The sequence below is a fragment of the Tursiops truncatus genome, chromosome 1, assembly GCF_011762595.2.
Source record: "Tursiops truncatus isolate mTurTru1 chromosome 1, mTurTru1.mat.Y, whole genome shotgun sequence".
NCBI classification, from domain to species: domain Eukaryota; kingdom Metazoa; phylum Chordata; class Mammalia; order Artiodactyla; family Delphinidae; genus Tursiops; species Tursiops truncatus.
The window spans coordinates 34,384,450-34,402,192 of NC_047034.1; the positions used below are offsets into that span (position 1 = coordinate 34,384,450).

At 37.3% G+C, this 17,743-nt stretch overlaps 1 protein-coding gene across 2 annotated transcripts in view; it reads right to left on the bottom strand.

Annotated features, from left to right (window-relative positions):
• Window positions 1-1,216: 1,216 nt before the first annotated feature.
• NUCKS1 (nuclear casein kinase and cyclin dependent kinase substrate 1) overlaps window positions 1,217-17,743 on the bottom strand; it is a 30,848-nt gene continuing 14,321 nt past the window's right edge. Inside the window, exons 2-7 of one of the 2 annotated variants that reach the window (XM_019952679.3) lie at window positions 16,456-16,505; window positions 14,804-14,909; window positions 12,048-12,103; window positions 8,537-8,689; window positions 7,622-7,768; window positions 1,217-6,684 (exon numbers count right to left, since the gene is read on the bottom strand). In XM_019952679.3, the coding sequence (XP_019808238.1) occupies window positions 6,485-6,684; window positions 7,622-7,768; window positions 8,537-8,689; window positions 12,048-12,103; window positions 14,804-14,909; window positions 16,456-16,505 (712 nt within the window). In that variant the 3' untranslated portion in view covers window positions 1,217-6,484. Of the gene's footprint in view, window positions 6,685-7,621; window positions 7,772-8,536; window positions 8,690-12,047; window positions 12,104-14,803; window positions 14,910-16,455; window positions 16,506-17,743 lie in introns of both variants that reach the window. The other variant, XM_004313160.4, reaches the window with a different exon arrangement.

Consider the following 17,743-nt stretch of genomic DNA (forward strand, 5'->3'; position numbering starts at 1 on the left):
GGGAGTTCTGAATGGTTTTTACCAAACCCAACCTCTATGAGTCTGTTTGTCTACCTGATGGTTTTTTTCTTTTTTTAAATTTATTTACTTTTTACTTTATTTTTGGCTGAGTTCGGTCTTTGTTGCTGAGCGCGGGCTTTCTCTAGTTGCAGCGAGCAGGGGCTACTCTTCGTTGCAGTGCACCGGCCTCTCATTGCGGTGGCTTCTCTTGTTGCGGAGCACGGGCTCTAGGCACGGTTTCAGTAGTTGTGGCTCGCGAGCTCTAGAGCGCAGGCTCAGTAGTTGTGGTACATGGGCTTAGCTGCTCCACAGCATGTGGGATCTTCCCGTACCAGGGCTTGAACCCATGTCTCCTGCATTGGCAGGCGGATTCTTAACCACTGCGCCACCAGGGAAGCCCTACCTGATGGTTTTTGAAGTCCTTTAAACCAGACTCTATTTCTTCAGCATTGTACTGAAACAGAAATTTGATAATGTTAATCATAAAACACCTGAAGATTATGAGGAAAAGTGGCTGGTTAACGTTCTTCTGAAGTAAACTTTGACCTGGGACAAACAACAATGTAAGAAATAAATGCCAAGTTAGCTAGTCACTAAAGGGTAACAGCATGCAAAAAGCACTCAATTTCAAAGCCAAGGTGAGTTTGTATGTTAATTACAATATTCAGATGACAAGGCAAGAATGTAAACAAGGGGAAGGGTTGAAAAGGATAAAATCCCTAATAGCTACAGTATCTTGTACTATATTCTCCATCTAAGAGATAATACTTAACTATAAATTGCAAGATAGTGTAGTTTTTATAGGTATTTGAAATTGAACGCAGATGTCTGTTTTATGAGTCTAAATCTATCCTTTATTATATGTGATTATTTAAAGAATTTTTCCCTCCATAAGACTTCATAACCTGGACATGAACACAAGAAGCAACGCTAACTAGGGATCCTCATGCACCAAGCCCAGTGCTCCCTTGATTAATCAAGTTAACGAATATACTGCCTCTCTTCATTCCTTACTCCGAAGTACTAATTAAGACAAGGCATACTTTTGTTACCAGCACCAGTGACGGTCACTGCTAATTTCTAAAGAATTCATTCAGATGGTGGGTTCCCCCTAAAGTCAGGCTGGACTGGGAGCTGACAGACCAAGGTGATCAGCTGTATAGTAAGTCAGTGTATTTGCTTCAGAGTATTACAAGAAGTACACAGAGCACGCATCTGGGTTACAAAAGCCCTTTTATAAAGCCATTTTTAAACAAAACAAAAAAAAAGTTTACAAAAGAAAAAAAGATACAGAAAAAGAATAACTTGCTTCATGTGTCCCAAAAAGAGAAAAAAATAAAAGGGACAATGCCAACATGCTCAACAATAAAGGGTTCTTTTTCTTATTTTTTAATACAAAATACAAGCAAAGGATACACATACTTAAAACAGAGCTCAGGAACAGACACGCAGTCCTGGAAACCCTTCAATAAGAGAAAGCAGGAATTTGTTTTTTTCTTTGTCTATGTAGATACATACAGAGACTGGGATATGTAAAAATTAAGTATCACAAAAGACCATCACACAAGTCTACCAATGCATGTTGCATCTATAATTCACGAACATGGTCAACAAAATCATGTTCACTTCAACCCCTTTTCATTTAAATTAAAAAAAATTTTTTTTTAAATAAAGTGGTTACATTCAAACTTTAACTTCCTTAGTACCATGCTGCAGATTTCAGCACTGTTAAGGTATTGCAAGAATGCCCAACCCTCGGTGTCTGATCACATGTACCCAGCAACACTGCAGTATTAAGGGATGCCCTGGTCTCAGCCCAGGGACAATTAAATACATTTAAGCAGGTTTTTCTCTTTTACCCTTCCTGCTCAGAACGTAAAAGGTTAAGGACTACAATTAAGGAAGACTGGGAATTTTAGAGCTGGCAAAATGAAGTCTGAAAGATGAATTAAGGTGAACAATTACTGAGAACCTGGCTGCTGCTTAACCTGGCAAGTCTTAAGTCTTTCCTTCAACCTTGAGGGAATCAGGTGTAGAAGGTTTGCTGCAACATGTTCTTGGTAAACAAACTAAGTAGAGCTCTTATTTACAAATCTTGTAACAAATAATTCTGGAGGAAAAGAAGAATTCACTAATTTCCAGAAGACAAAGGTTTAACTGCCAGACATGTAACAAACACACACTCACACACACACCCACACAATACTTCAGGGGTTTTTATACAAGTTATTTAGGGCATAAGCTGAGTACTATACCCCTACACCCCACCATAAAAGAACAACAAAAAAAATCCCAATTTTACCCTCCCCCCATAATCTAGAAAACCCTCCCTTCACCCCTGATGTACAAAGTGTATGCACAATGGTGGCATTCCACCAGCCACAAAGCATGCTCAAACAGATGTCACCAGTTCAGTCACTCCATTGGCATGGCAACAGGCAGGTTTGCAAGATTTTTCCCAATAGTGGTTAATACACAGCACCACTGTGAATTCTGTGAATTAGGCTTTGAAAAAAAGTGTAATTTAGGGATTTGGGACTCAAAAAGACTCATTTTGTATCAAGCTTATCTCAAGAAAAAGGGAAAATGAGTTGCACATTGAAATTTGGCTCTGGGTAGTTTGATATCCCAATATTCAAATAAACTAACTCCCTTTTCAAATAAATCCAGCTCCATGCAGAGAAAAGGACAACTCTCCAACCTCAAGAGCTATCCCGTGACAGAAAGCGTCACTCCTTCTAAGTATCTGTCTCTATGCCATAAAAACCACAGGCCAGGTTTCTTCCTTTCCAAACTCCTAAAGTGATAGTTTCTTCTCCTCAGCATAGCTCCTGGCGATGCAGGCACAGAAAGAACTGCTCAAATCAAAACTCCCTTTCTTCATAAAAGCCACAACGGCCACATGACCTTTAATAAAGCTTTCCCTGTTGCTCCTGCCTTTCTAACACTCTCAAAACATCTCCTAGGGAAAGGGAAAAAAGCACTATTCCCTTTCCTCAACCACTACTCTAAAAGCCACTTGTTATTGAATGTTCATGGATTAAAAAAAAATAAAACGTTAAAAAAAAAGTGTCAAGTTCAGTTTAGTTGATCATATCCATAAGAATGTCAAAAACTACTGGATTGTAACCTCAAATTCCACTCTTGATTAGTTACCTGTAAGAAAATGCTATGTGAACCAGTACCAAGAGTAAGTATTGAACTGAGGGTTGAACCTGGAGGAAACCAGTTATTGTGAGAAAAAAAAAAAAGTATCAAAGCTCCAACATGGGAAATCAACTACTATTCTTCCAGATTTAAAGATTTTTCACTCACTACCTCCATAAAGGAGGACACAGCCATTAATTTTCCTACATGGACTCAACAGGGCATGGAGAGATGAAAGGGAGAGATGTGTTAGAAAGCAGGACAGATATACCATTACTGAAATTAAAATGTATCTTTTGGGCCCACTCCATTGATTATAATCTGAGGTGGGGAAGGCTAAAAGCAGCAGCAGGCTACAAACAGATTTAATAAGATGGAAGCTACCCATTTCTGGGGGTGTGTGGTGTGTGTGTGGTGTGTGTGTGTGTGTGTGTGTGCGTGTGCGTGTGTGTTGGGGAGGTCTGAAAAAAAGAATCTTAAGAACTAGAACGTAGTGTCAGTTAGCATAGCTGCCGAAATCCATGTTCCAGAGGTAAACCTAACAGAGCTAACATAGAGAATTGAGATAATACAAACAAGCACGTTCAAAGTGAATGTCCCACTTCCTGAGCACTGCAAGACAGTGAATGCTACTGCCACCTCACCATAGGCACACTAGAGAAAGAGGGCATTTAGTCAAGGGTGGTGCCAATGGCCAGTCGCTATCAGCTTATCGCTTGTAACCTGTTCTGACATCACTATCAAGCCTGACTACTGAGCACCTGTTTCCAGTTGAGACACCACAACTGTCCTATTGGCATGCATGATTTGAGGGGAAGACCAGAGTGTTTTAAATCATTAGCAAAAAGTGGAGAAAACAAAGGTCATTCAGAGCCTGTCTTTCTTGGGGACACAGATCCTTTGTCCAGTCTATTAGAAATATATAATACATTTTTCAATCTCATGAATTAATCTTTAAAAAAGGGATCCCAAACAAAAAGCCCAACCAAACGCACACAAATAACCTAGAAGATGTGATTACCCCTAAAGGATGTGCATATATCACAGAGATGTTAGTGCAGATTAATATATTACAGAGACTGTGTTACATAAAATACCAAGGCTAAAGTTTTAAAAGACACTTGCCCCCAATCTTCACGAAATATAATCTAAGGAAAGCACAAATGTTACTAGGAATGTAAGACTCAAAGTTATAAGCCCCTACAAATAGAAGTGCATGGTGGAAACACTGATAGGTTTTCTCAGTACGTGAACACAAACCTTCTTGTTAAAATACCTGAACAAACCCATATAGCAAATAGAATAATCTTTAACACCTCATTACAAAGTTCACAACTATAAAGTTAACCTTCATGAAAGATAATAATCCAATTGCTACTTAATGTTCAAGTTTTACATTTTTGGCCGAGTACTAAAATCTCCAAATTCATTCTTTAACACGCACAGTGCAACAGTGAAATGACTCTCTGCCACTGGGAGCTTTCCTAAAAAAAAAAAAAAAAAAAAAAATCACAGAATAAGGATATTCCTTACACTGTCTTAAAAATCAGAGTAAAAATATTCCTTAAATAACCTTTGTTCTATGAACATCTGTAAGAACCAGGTTGTATGAGAGAAAACTATGCTGTAACTCAATAGGTAAAAGAAAACTGCGTAGTAAATATTGAGGAAGCGAATCTAGATAAAAAGGCAGAGGTTAAATTTCACTAATTTTTCGACTTATTAGCACACTAAGACCCCCTAAACCTTGTTCCCATTAGCTCATGGTACCAGAATGTGGAGGAGCAAACCTACAGATCTGTCTTGTGACTGCCTTCATAAGGCATGTAACAAGGCTGTTATCAACTACACACAGACCTCCTGAATACATGGTTTCTCCAGCCCCTCAGAGCCCCTTAAACTCCTGCTTTAAGCAACATGAGCAGTGAGCAAGGGCACCAGTAAAAAGATAACTGCTGACTGAATAGTGTTGGAGCAGCATTTAACACACTCCCGTCAAGCACAGGATGTAATGTAAGTGAAGAACAGAGCCAGGAGAACTCATGTCCTAGAGCAGGGCTGGTAGACATTAGTGGTGGGGCTGTGCAGTAGTGTCCTATGTCCTAGCAGGAATCCAAGAGATGACTTCATACCATGTTTCTACGAAGAAATGGGAAGACAGGGGTATGAAAAGGAAAACGCTCTATCCCCAGATAAAAAGAGAGTATGGTTCATGGGATCTGAATGCACATTTATGGCATACAAGAATTTCAATTATCTGTTTTCATAAAGCAAAAATGTCAAGTCTTTGTGATTGAGTTTCACATTAACTGGTACTTTATTTGCTTAAAACCTAAACATTGTCAGTTTGAGAAGAAATCCACTGTGATATATAGATCTCCCCATTTAAATTCTAGGGTTTCTTCTTTTGATCCTTGGTAAAATTTTATCCAAGAAACAGAATAGATACATATATATATTTTAAAACATGAACCATTAGAGAATGAAATAGAAAATCAAGAAAGATTTAAGTTTTGGCGGCCCTTGCTTTTTTTTTTTTTTTTTAAAGTTCCTTAAAGACTGTAGCAGGATAAAGGATCACTGGCTCCGAGTCTCTTAGAGATAACAAGTGATGAAATTAAAAAAAAAAAATAACCCACACCCTCAAACAAGGTCAGGTAACCTCAATTCCCTGTGCTGCCCCAAGATAAAAAAAACATGAATACTTTTAGTAACAATTCTGAATTCATCTTTATCTCCTACCTACCCCATCAGTGGAAGTTTAAAGTCATGATTTTTCTAGACATCCATATTTTTGTATATAGAATATAAACTTGTATTAGATGACAACTGTTTTCTTAAAAAGTTCAGGTAGAGAAACAATCATTTTTAACTAAAACCTTCTATGTTTTCTGATTACTGTTTAACTTGCTACCATTTAGCAAAAAGCAAAATTTCCATAGTGTTCACCTCAAATCTTATTGCTTTACAACTGTGGCATACCCTCCATTAAAAATAAAAAGATGAAGCAGTCAATCCAGTGATTAATTTAACATGGCTTTCATTGGGAAAGAGGGGGAGGGAAAAGAGGGGGTCGTGACAAAGAGACCCATAGACAAAAAAGGTAAATTAAACATACAATGGTTTTCTTAAAAAAAAAAAAAAAAAAGGAAAGAAAAAGAAAATGTTATTTTCAACAAAAGGAAAAAAAAAAAGCATTGAAAGCCCATGAGTCAAGCCATAGCCAAAACCATATTCTATCTTAAGTAGGTTTTCTTTTTTTTTCCCTCTTTTTTTCTTTTTTCTCTTTTTTTTCTCTTTTTTTTTAATAAAATCTCTCCCCAAACCATCATCACTTTTAATCCTCCCCAGACTGGGCTTCATCTTCAGACCCTTCATCCCCAGATTTCTCAGGTGGAGGGCTTGCAGATGTTTTCTTTTCAGGAGGGCTTTCTGGTTCCTCGTCTTCTTCTTTGGGAGAAGGAGTCTTTTCCTTTGATGCCTTTGAAGCTGTGGGGCGACCCACTTTCCCTTTGCCTTTCACAGGGCTTGGCGTCACTGAAAGAAGAAAAATACCAATTTGGGGAAGGGAAGAAAGCATCTTTAACAAAATCAGCTACTAAAGAAAATAATCTGTAAGAAAAAAAATCTATAAAGACAACACCCTAACTTACTAAAAATGAAGGTGGGTACAGGTTTCCCAACCCTTTTAACCAACACTGTAATGTTATGTTAGCAGTAATGTTTACAATAGAGAAACAGGATGCTATAGAAACTGCACATCATCCTTAGTGGCTTGTGAAACTAAAAATTGTTTATGTTTAAAACTTGGGTGAAGAAGAGGGGATGCAACTTAACCTGAATAGAAACTAAAGCCATCAAATAACTTTTAACAGTTCCATCATTACTAACAGTAAGACATGATGAGTAAAAGTTCTATTTGCTAGAATAAAGAAAAAGCAAATCCAGCTTTCTGATTTAATCACAAACTAGCTTCAAATAGGAGAATACCTGGTAGGAACCACAAGGGCCTAAAGAAAATGAATCTTTGCTGTCAAGTGTGGTTTTATTTTGCTAGCACAGAGGATGGTGTAGGAAACAGAACACAGAACTTAAATGTATTACTGTAGGTGCGTATTTTCACAATTTCAAGTCTTTACTAGCTGCTGGGATTGTGATATCAGTGGGGGAAAAGGGCAGTAACAGCTATGCTGGTGGGGTGTTTCTACCACTGTACCTGACACTAATAGGTCATTCGCAAATCTTGCCTCTCGTATGGCAGTAGTTGAAGAACAGGGCTAAGCCACCAGAATTTCAGAGGGGCTGGAGTCCTAATTAATAAATAAGTGATACTTCCAGGTATAGAACACAGGATCCTTTTATTTTTGTTAAGTACGTGGCCAATGCCAAGCCCTAATGAAGAACTTCTGTAGAGGTTTATTGGTTCTTCACATTTTTCAAAGCAGTAATTTAATCTCACTTCTGCAGAGCTCACCTGTGGCCTTTAGCCTGGGTTTGGGCATTTTCTTTTCTTTTCTCTCAGGTTTGGACTTCTTAACCATCTTTTTGTTTTTCTTTTTTGAACTGCCATAGTCACTATCATCATCGTCTTCCATTAGGAAATCCTCATCACTGCCGGAATCTTCTGAGAGGAAAGAAGAATTTCAACGTCCAACTTAATGTATACAGCCTTCCAAGTGAACAAAGGGAGAGAGTGCTAAGAATGGAGAATGGATTTGGAAGTCAAACACTCTTGGATTCTATTTGCAGATACTACCAATCTGGTTGGAGCTGTCACTGGCCCCACCTGTAAAATGGTTTAGCACGCACCATGAGGGTTACATGACTGGCTTGTTTGAAGAGTACGTTGAAAACAGGAAAAGATAAGACTTAATCTGGATAAAAACTGAAGCCATCAAGTAACTTTTGGTAGTTCCATCACTCCTATATAGTCCTGATGAGACCAGGGAAATGAAACAACTGATTTGGTGTGTTTGGCCCAAGTATAAACAAATGAAGTAAGAAAACTACATACAAAGCAGATATACATGTAATTAATTAATCTGAGTAACCTGTGAAACATCTAAATTTAGTTAACACCTTTTTTTGCAAGGAGAGGTCTACACCCTTCTCCACCAAGCCAAAATACAAATCTTAATCACAACACCCGCCATGTAACTGTTAGTCTAACAACTGTTCACTCAGTATCTGACTAGAAATGATGGACATAACGATTATGAGAATCTCTGAACCTTTTAAAATATACACAGATATCAAAACAGTCATCTCTTTTAATAGTTAGTATCTAATTTAAGCAACTGATTTTAACACTGAGCATCCACAAAAATGTGGAAGTAATCGAGGTCACAAACTACAACCATGACCAAAGTAACAAGGCAGCTTTACGTACTCTCCTGGAATGGCACCTCATCCTCTTCTTCTTGTTCTTCTTCACTGCCCACATCTTCCATGAGCATCTCCCTCTGTTTAGAGGCTGCTTTAGAGGCTGCCTGCCGTTGCTGGCGCACATTTTTATGATCTTCTTTTTCATCTTCACTGTCCTCTGCAATATCCAAGTAATAATGCAATGATCAAAGAGTTATGGGTTTGACAGCTGACTAGAAAAGCCGACATGAGATATAACCTGCAGCTTTATTTCATTCAAAAAGGGTAAATTTTATCCCTAAAAATTTCTACAAAATACACAAAAGAGCTAAAATTCAAAGAATGAGCTTGAATAAGACTGTGCACCCACTAGCACATATTTTTTTTTTTTTTTTTTTTTTTTTTTTTTTTTTTTGCTGTACGCGGGCCTCTCACTGTTGTGGCCTCTCCCGTTGCGGAGCACAGGCTCCGGATGCACAGGCTCAGCAGCCATGGCTCACGGGCCCAGCTGCTCCGCGGCATGTGGGATCTTCCCGGACCGGGGCACGAACCCGTGTCCCCTGCATCGGCAGGCGGACTCTCAACCACTGCGCCACCAGGGAAGCCCCCACTAGCACATATGAAATAACCTAGGCATGTAGTTCTAAGTAATAATAAAGCTGAATTAAGGTGTGAGCACATGTTTCCTATAACATACTTTAAACTTGTATCATTGCTTTGCCCTGAAATTCGCAATCACATTCAAACCTATCTACACAGTTTTTAGAAACTAGTTAGAAAAATATTTTTAAATAGTAGAACAGGGGAAGATTGTCTTCCAATGATATTTATTCTAAGATATAAAACATACAGAATCTAAAATAATGCCAAACTACTATCCCTTTTCAATGAATGAGGTGTGGCCATTTCAGTTTAGAGGAGATTGAGGGAAATCTTTAAAACACATATTAAAATCAATTAGATCTCAATACAATTTTATAAAAAAATTACTTTCATATACTATAGTTTATTAATTAAAAGTTCTTTTCAACACACAGTTGTGGTTGTGCATAAATCTGGTTAAACAACAGGATGACAGCCTACTGGCTCTAGACCAAGTTATATTTTTATTAGTCTCTACCTACAGCCCTTCTCCTGGACTCTGAGGCTCCCTTATTCTGTTAAGGTTTAGCTGTTACTCTTCCAGAAACACTCGAGTCTTATAAGCTTTGCCATGGTCAGTGTTCAAGTCATCACTTTCACTACCCAAAACCTCACCTGAAGACAAATAGACACACGGAACGGAACTGACTTTGGTAGACTCAAAACTAAACGCACCTCACAGTAGCTTAACACTAGTACAGAGTTATTCATCTTGAATTGCTCAAATGCTTACAAATGTAAGAGATTCAAATTAGGATTCACAAGGCAGATGAATAAAAGTGTACGTTACATTATCACAACAGCACTAGTGCAAAAGGTTAATATAATTTATTTTCAGACAATTAGCAGACTTGAGAAAAAAACGAACGCAAAATAGCTCAGTGGAGTGAATCCAGTGGAACTCTGTCTACCCTCTCTACATATTAGCTAAATAGCAGTCTCATTTTTTTTTTAAAATGTCGGTTCATTGGTTTGTTTATTTATTTATTTTTGGCTGTGTTGGGTCCCCATTTCTGTGCGAGGGCTTTCTCCAGTTGTGGCAAGCGGGGGCCACTCTTCATCACGGTGCGCGGGCCTCTCACTGTCGCGGCCTCTCTTGTTGCGGAGCATAGGCTCCAGACACGCAGGCTCAGTAGTTGTGGCTCACGGGCCTAGCCACTCTGCGGCATGTGGGATCTTCCCAGACGAGGGCTCGAACCCGTGTCCCCTGCATCAGCAGGCAGGTTCTCAAGCACTGCGCCACCAGGGAAGCCCAGCAGTCTCATTTAAAGGGGGATCCAGGAAGGCAAAAGCAGGGGAATATAGACCACAACTAAAATGGTTGGGAGCAAGATGGGATAAACTCTCAATTCTTTTAAGAGTTACATTTTAAAAAATAAATACCAATGAGTAATCAGGATTTAACATTTAATTTAGTCAGTTCCTCATTAATTCTTTTTTTTTTTTGCGGTACGCAGGCCTCTCACTGTTGTGGCCTCTCCCGTTGCGGAGCACAGGCTCTAGACGCACAGGCTCAGCAGCCATGGCTCACGGGCCCAGCCGCTCCGCGGTATGTGGGATCTTCCCGGACTGGGGCACGAACCTGTGTCCCCTGCATTGGCAGGCGGACTCCCAACCACTGCGCCATCAGAGAAGCCCCTCATTAATTCTTTTAATTTAGAATTCTTATAAAAAAAACTTTCTCTGTGGCTACTGTTTCAAAGGTCTACTTCCCAGCTAAAAAGAGTCAGATTGAAACTAATCATTGTTTGCTTTCCAACCTGGAGTCATCACTCCCCCTTATTCTTATTATTCTATTTAGTTTGATATCTTTTATTTGTTCATGTAAATGGTTTTCAATTTTGACTATGCATGAGAATAATCTGTAAATACTTATACAAAACAAAGCCCCAACATCCCACCTAGACCTTACTGAATGAGAAGTCCTGGGATGGGATGGATATTAAGTACATTATAAAAACTTTCATATCAGACTTCCCTGGTGGCGCAGTGGTTAAGAATCCGCCTGCCAATGCAGGGGACATGGGTTCAAGCCCTGGTCCGGGAAAATCCCACACGCCACGGAGCAACTAAGCCGGTGTGCCACAACTACTGAGCCTGTGTGCCACAACTACTGAGGCTTGCGCGCCTACAGCCTGTGCTCCGCAACAGGAGAAGCCACCGCAGTGAGAAGCCCGCACTCGGCAGCGAAGAGATGCCCCCGCTCGCCACAACTAGAGAAAGCCCGCGTGCAGCAATGAAGGCCCAATGCAGCCAAAAATAAATAAATAAATAAATTAGAAAAACCAAAAAAACAAAGAAACCTTCATAGGGACTTCCCTGGTGGTCCAGCGCTTAAGACTCTGCACTCCCAATCCAGGGGGCCCGGGTTTGATCCCTAGTCAGGGAACTAGATCCCACACGCTGCAATGAAGATCCTGCACGCGGCAATACAACTAAGACCTGGCGCAGCCAAATAAATATTTTTTTTTTGAAACCTACAAACAGGGCTTCCCTGGTGGCACAGTGGTTGAGAGTCCGCCTGCCGATGCAGGGGACACGGGTTCGTGCCCCGGTCCGGGAAGATCCCACATGCCGCAGAGCGGCTAGGCCGCTGAGCCTGTGCTCCGCAACGGGAGAGGCCACAGCAGTGAGAGGCCCGCATACCGCAAAAAAAAAAACTAAAAACAAAACCTACAAACAAAATAAAACAAAACAAACCTCCTTCATAGGAAACTGCAATAAGCCACCAGGATTGAGAACCACTGTGAGCTCTTTGAAGATGAAAACACATAATGTTTGTAATGCAGCATTTACCACAGAGCCTGGCATTATAATAAAACCACTTATTAAAATGCCCAATAAATAAATATATAAATAGAATTACACCTATTACATTAAAAATTCTTTACTACCTGCTGAGTGAGAATCATCCTTCTTGGTCTTCACATCTTTTTCTTCTGAGTCCTCACTGTAAGCGGAAGGGGGAAAAGATTAAAAATCTTAGATCAAAATCCAAGTGAACGTAAATCTCTGGTATCTGACTGGAGAAGAACGCCGAAGAAAACCTCTTTTATACATAAAATATTCAAACAGATGCTGAGGAGTGGAACTGCTTGCTTGCATTATTTCCCTACTTCATAGGAATGCTGGTGATTAAGAACAATTTTATCTACTTTTAGAAAACACTGCTCCCTCTGAAGACCCAAAGGAAAAAAAGAAGGTATCTCAACACAGGCTAAAAACTTTTCACCTATGGATAAGACCTGGTTCAGGAGAACATTTACTAAGAAAAATTTTTTGTTGTCAGAGGCAAAGTATGAATATACTGAAAATAAATTATATAATGTATCAATGGTGGTAAAGTAGGCAAGTAAATGGATAGCCCCAAATATAGATGTAGAAAACACCTTTATAATTATTAAAGGAAACTGGAGTTTAGTTATATAAATTACAATATGCCTAAAAAAATTATCTAAAACAAAATGAAAACAAATCAATTAATTACCTCCTAATATTAATATTTAGGATCTAATATTTCTATACATCAGAAACCTCAACACATAGGCCTGCCTTGTATCATGGAGAAAATAAAAGCTAGCTAAAGGTCACTGCAGAGTAAAATAAGAAGTTAACGAGCTTCAATGAAAAGTTTTATAAAATAACTTTTTAGGTCACAAAGATGCACATTTTATATCTTCACAAATCTTAAATTGGAAATCTGGGTTCTAGAGTTCTGTCTTTGTCATGAATTATTTAGTTGTATGATCTTAGGCAAATCACTTGTACTCTTCAGCGCTAAAATTTTATGATTCCATGAGAAATCCTGACAAACAAAAAAAGAAAGTCACATAAAAGTTGATAGCTTTCTTTTCTCAAACAGCAGATCCTGTAAATCTCTTTTGGTATTCCTGTAATTTAGACCACACTCAAATGACCACCTATTGAACCCAAGATTCCTAAGCAAAAAGAAAAACCGAACACATTTCTTTACTAAGTAATCTGATCCAAATATACTATAATTCTGAAACCTATGACTGTTCTATATAAATATCTTATGCAAAGTAAGCATTTAATTCACAAGTCTATTACAATGATGAAGAACGGTATCATTTCCTCTAGTTCTTTTATTATTGAGTTTATAGAGACCATTAATCCTTGAGCACCATTATAGTGAAGTCAAGTAAAAGCTAAACGTTTAAGTAGAGACCAACACAAAAAGCAACATAATATTGGTCTAAGGGAATAAACGTACAAGGCACTTAATACAAATGGCAACAAAAGCTATATTTATTTCAACCATTCCTGGACACTTAGCAGAGAGTAATAAAGCCAGATGACTGCAACAAGGAAAAATTTAGGCTAGATATCAATTATATTGATGAGACATTACAAGAGGCCATGAAGATGCTCATTCCTAGGAGAAATAAAATAAATATAATGAAAGATAGTTCTAAGTTGGGCTGCTATATAAAACTGGATTAGAGAGATATATTATGAAACTATGAAAAATGTGTCTCCCTACAGTATAATTTTGTCTTATTTTTCCTCAAAATTTCTCCAGATTTCTGAAATTCTCCAGGAAAGAAAATACTAGATGTTAGCGATTCAAGCAAACAGAAAATACTTAGGTACATTTATTAATTAGTATTATTTTTACAAACTTAGCGTTCTGTGAATTCAGAATGGAAAGATTTCTGCCTAGGAATTATAGTGGTTTTAGTGCTCAAAAGTAAATAACTTAGAAGAACTAGTGAGAATTATTATTTCATTTCTTTGAACTGCTCATACTTAATAGTATTGTTTGGAAGTGGTATAGCCTAATGGTTAAAAAAATGGACTTTGGAGTCCAACAGACATGGTTTCAAAACCTACTGGTCTATTTGCTGGTCCTTGGATAAATCACTGACCCCTCTAAGTTAATATTACTTACCCTAATAAAGGTTTTGTGAGAATTAAATGATAATGAATATAAATTAGCATATAATAGATACTGGCACATAATAATCATAAACGGTAACTATCATCATCACCACCACCACCATCAAGGAGGTCTTAAAGTTATGCTACACTGAGTACGAGAGTGAATCCATGTGTATAGCTGTAAGAGCAGAGATGAAAGCTACAATACCCTCGTCTCATGAGGCAATTACAGTTAAAAATACAACTCATCTGAATTCGTTTATAAAACTAAGGGAAAGGAAACAGCCCAAAATGATTAAATTATTTAAACAAAGTAGAATTGACTATAGATAGTAAAACCCGGCAGGCAATGCAACATTCTATAAGCTTTAGTTATGATTCTGCCAATGATTTATGACTGAATAGGAAAGGCCACTTATTCTTTGCCATTTCTACAATGAAAATGCCAATACTAACCTTGGGCAACAAATTATATACTTAAACAATCTTTCTGCCTGTGTTCAGAGGTTTGAAGTAGCACCAAAGTCATTCTGGCATACTTGCAGCTCACCTTGGATTCCATGACCTTAAAGAGGCTAACCTCTAGACTCAGAAGCACTGTCTGAGATAACATGAAACATGCAAAACAACATTAAGTGAACAATAAGCACTTTCCCAAAGTAACTGAAGATTCTACCAATTTAGAGACCAGACACTATCCTCATCTGAGTGGTGACAGTGTAAGAAGAATCAGACTTATGCCTCTTACCTATCTTCCTGTGAATTCTTTCCAGATCGCCTCTTATTTTTAGCTTCTCGGGGAGATGATCGAATTTTCTTAGCTGGAGGGCCCGAATCTCTTCCATAATCTTCATCTAAACAAAGTATTTTTCAAATTCAATGAACTATATTATGATTTTTACATGTCAAAATTACCACTCTATTTACTGATAATTCTCTCATGCTATTTAAAAGGTGAGAGGGCAGAATTTCCTAAATAATTTTCTTTCATTAAAAAAAAAATCTTTTCTACTCCAGTTCCACCTTAACTCAATCATTTCCATTTTTGCATATTACTCTCTAGTCCTCATGTGTATATTTTAATATACCCACAGTCAAATATCTTACTTTATATTCTAGCCTTTTAATTTGTTAAAGACTTTTACATGTTTCCACATCTTCATATTTATTTGGAAACTATTATAGTAATTTGGTTATATTACAAGCATTTTAGACTGTAAAGAACCCACAATTCTACAATCCTAACACAATTACTGTTATCAAGTAAATTACTTTTAAACTAAAGTATTATATATAGCACACTCTGGCACTTGAGGAAAATACCTCCAATTTAAAAAGTCCTATAAAACCTTAAAAAGTGACTATTCCAAAACTATTTACTACACCATCATATATAATCGTGAGTATCTAGAATAGTCGGAAGCTTCAGCAATTATTAAATGGTTGGATAATTATAAATTATGGAATACCATACAACTATTAACCAACGTAAACTTTTAGTAACACAAGAAAGATAAGTAGGGGTGGGGTGGGAGGGGCACAGAACTCAAAATTCTATAGCAAGATGTCAACTATATTTTTAAAAGGAAAAAAAGGACAAAAAAGTTAAAATGGCCATCTGTTGGCTAAAGGACTTTGAATAATATTTCTGCCTCAGTTTCCTTATCTGTAAATGGAAATAAAAATAGTATAATCCCATTTTAACAGGAATGATCTAAGGATTAAATGAGTATGTGCAAACATTTAGTAAGCATTTAATAAATATTAGTATTACCTCTGGGAGGGTGGATTATGTTTTTATTCTTCTTTATACATTGCTGCATTTTCTAGGTTTTCCCAAGGTACATAATATTATGTTTATAAAGTAAAATTAGATTTTAAAAAAATAAAGGAAAAAGAATAGTAAACACATCTGGAAAATGAGAGTAAGGACATACTCTAAAAAGACCTTTTATGGCTACAATTTAAGATGCACTACTCACTCTGAGTTAGTTCACAAATCAAAGGTATTTCACAAAATACTCTCATCGTCCTTTATTATGCAAAAAATTTACATACTCCCTATTAAAATGTATGAGTTTTACCGTGATTATAGCAGGAGATATATTAAACTAATAAACACTGCATCAGAATTATCGCACATTTAAACTTTGGACTCCAAAACCAGATAAGAAAAAAATTATTCAAGTGTTTATTTTCAATGATTTACTAAGGAAAAGTTAAAATCCACGCAAGTTCAACGTTTGTTTTGAGTGACACAGATTGACATAATTTATATACACCAACAGTCTAAAAATAAAAAATGAAACCTATTTCAAAAGAATAATAAGAATGTACACAAACTGGGTATTCTTCCACTAGTCAGTCGAATTTACAACTTATTGAAATCACAAAACTTACCAGCATCATCAGATTCCTGAAATTGTGAATAATCAACGACCTTCCTATTTCTGTAGAAAGAAGAGACTCTAATTAAGATCACAAAAATGTAGGACTTTTCTAAGATATCAGAACCCACATTTCTACTTCACAAACAGAATTAGAACTAGCTCTCTGAAATTTATTTTTCAACAAGCCCCTAACTCAGCCAAAAAATGTCACATTTTGTTACAGGAAAGTATAGCTTAAACCCAAAGTATTTCAAATGACAATTCTCATATTGCTCATCTGAGGCATAGCCCAAATACTATCCTTTCCTACAAAACAACCTCCCACCTCCCACAAGTACATAAAACAGCAAAATAAGCCAAACTACCATAAATATTCATTATACAGAGATGATATCATATGCACACAAACCAAAACTGTAAATGTTACTTTATTCTTACTGATATACACACGTGTACACCTGATAAATAAGGTTAGTACTGAGTTTTTTTCACGGCAAAGTGACTTTTAATTATAATAGTTAATTATATTTAATTAACTTACCGTCACTATGGTGATGGTAAGTTAAGCCTTACATAGGAAGGGATGGAAAAAAATGGATTCATTCAAAAGATGCTCGTTATTAAAGACCTTTTTTTTTTTTTTTCTGGCCATGCCGCGCAGCTTGCAGGATCTTAGTTCCCTGACCAGGGATTGAACCCGGGCCACAGCAGTGAAAAACCTGGAATCCTAACTACTAGGCTACATGGAACTCCCTAAAGAGCATTTATTAAAGATACAAATTTATGTATTTACTTGACTGATTTTTTTTTTGACTCAGTGATTTTTAAGTACTTCTTACTAGGTAAGGCATCTTTAATATCTCAAACAAATTTGATTTCCATTTTCCTACTTCATATTCTAAACTTAAAAGTTTAAAATTCCTCTCTTAGAGAGATATAAGAGCTTCCATGTTAGTATCCAAACAGCCTGGAACTTAAAAGAGCCTTAGATGTACTGTAACTAAATGGAAACTGAACAAGTGAACCGAAAGAACTATAAGGGAAACATGCCACTAACTACACTTAAACCTAAGTCGAGGACTATTCCTGGTTTTATAGATTAAGACACCATTTAAATGCAAGAACAGGAGAGTCAGAATTCAAGTGCAGGCAGAACTTCTATATAATATGCAAAAAATGATAGGGTGGGGTGAATTCTGAACACATGTTTGGGGCTTAGATGTGGAGGAAGGTATAGCCACATCCTTGATTTAAGAGAAAGAAAGAAAGAAAAAAGAAAGGCTCTTAAGGAATTTTGT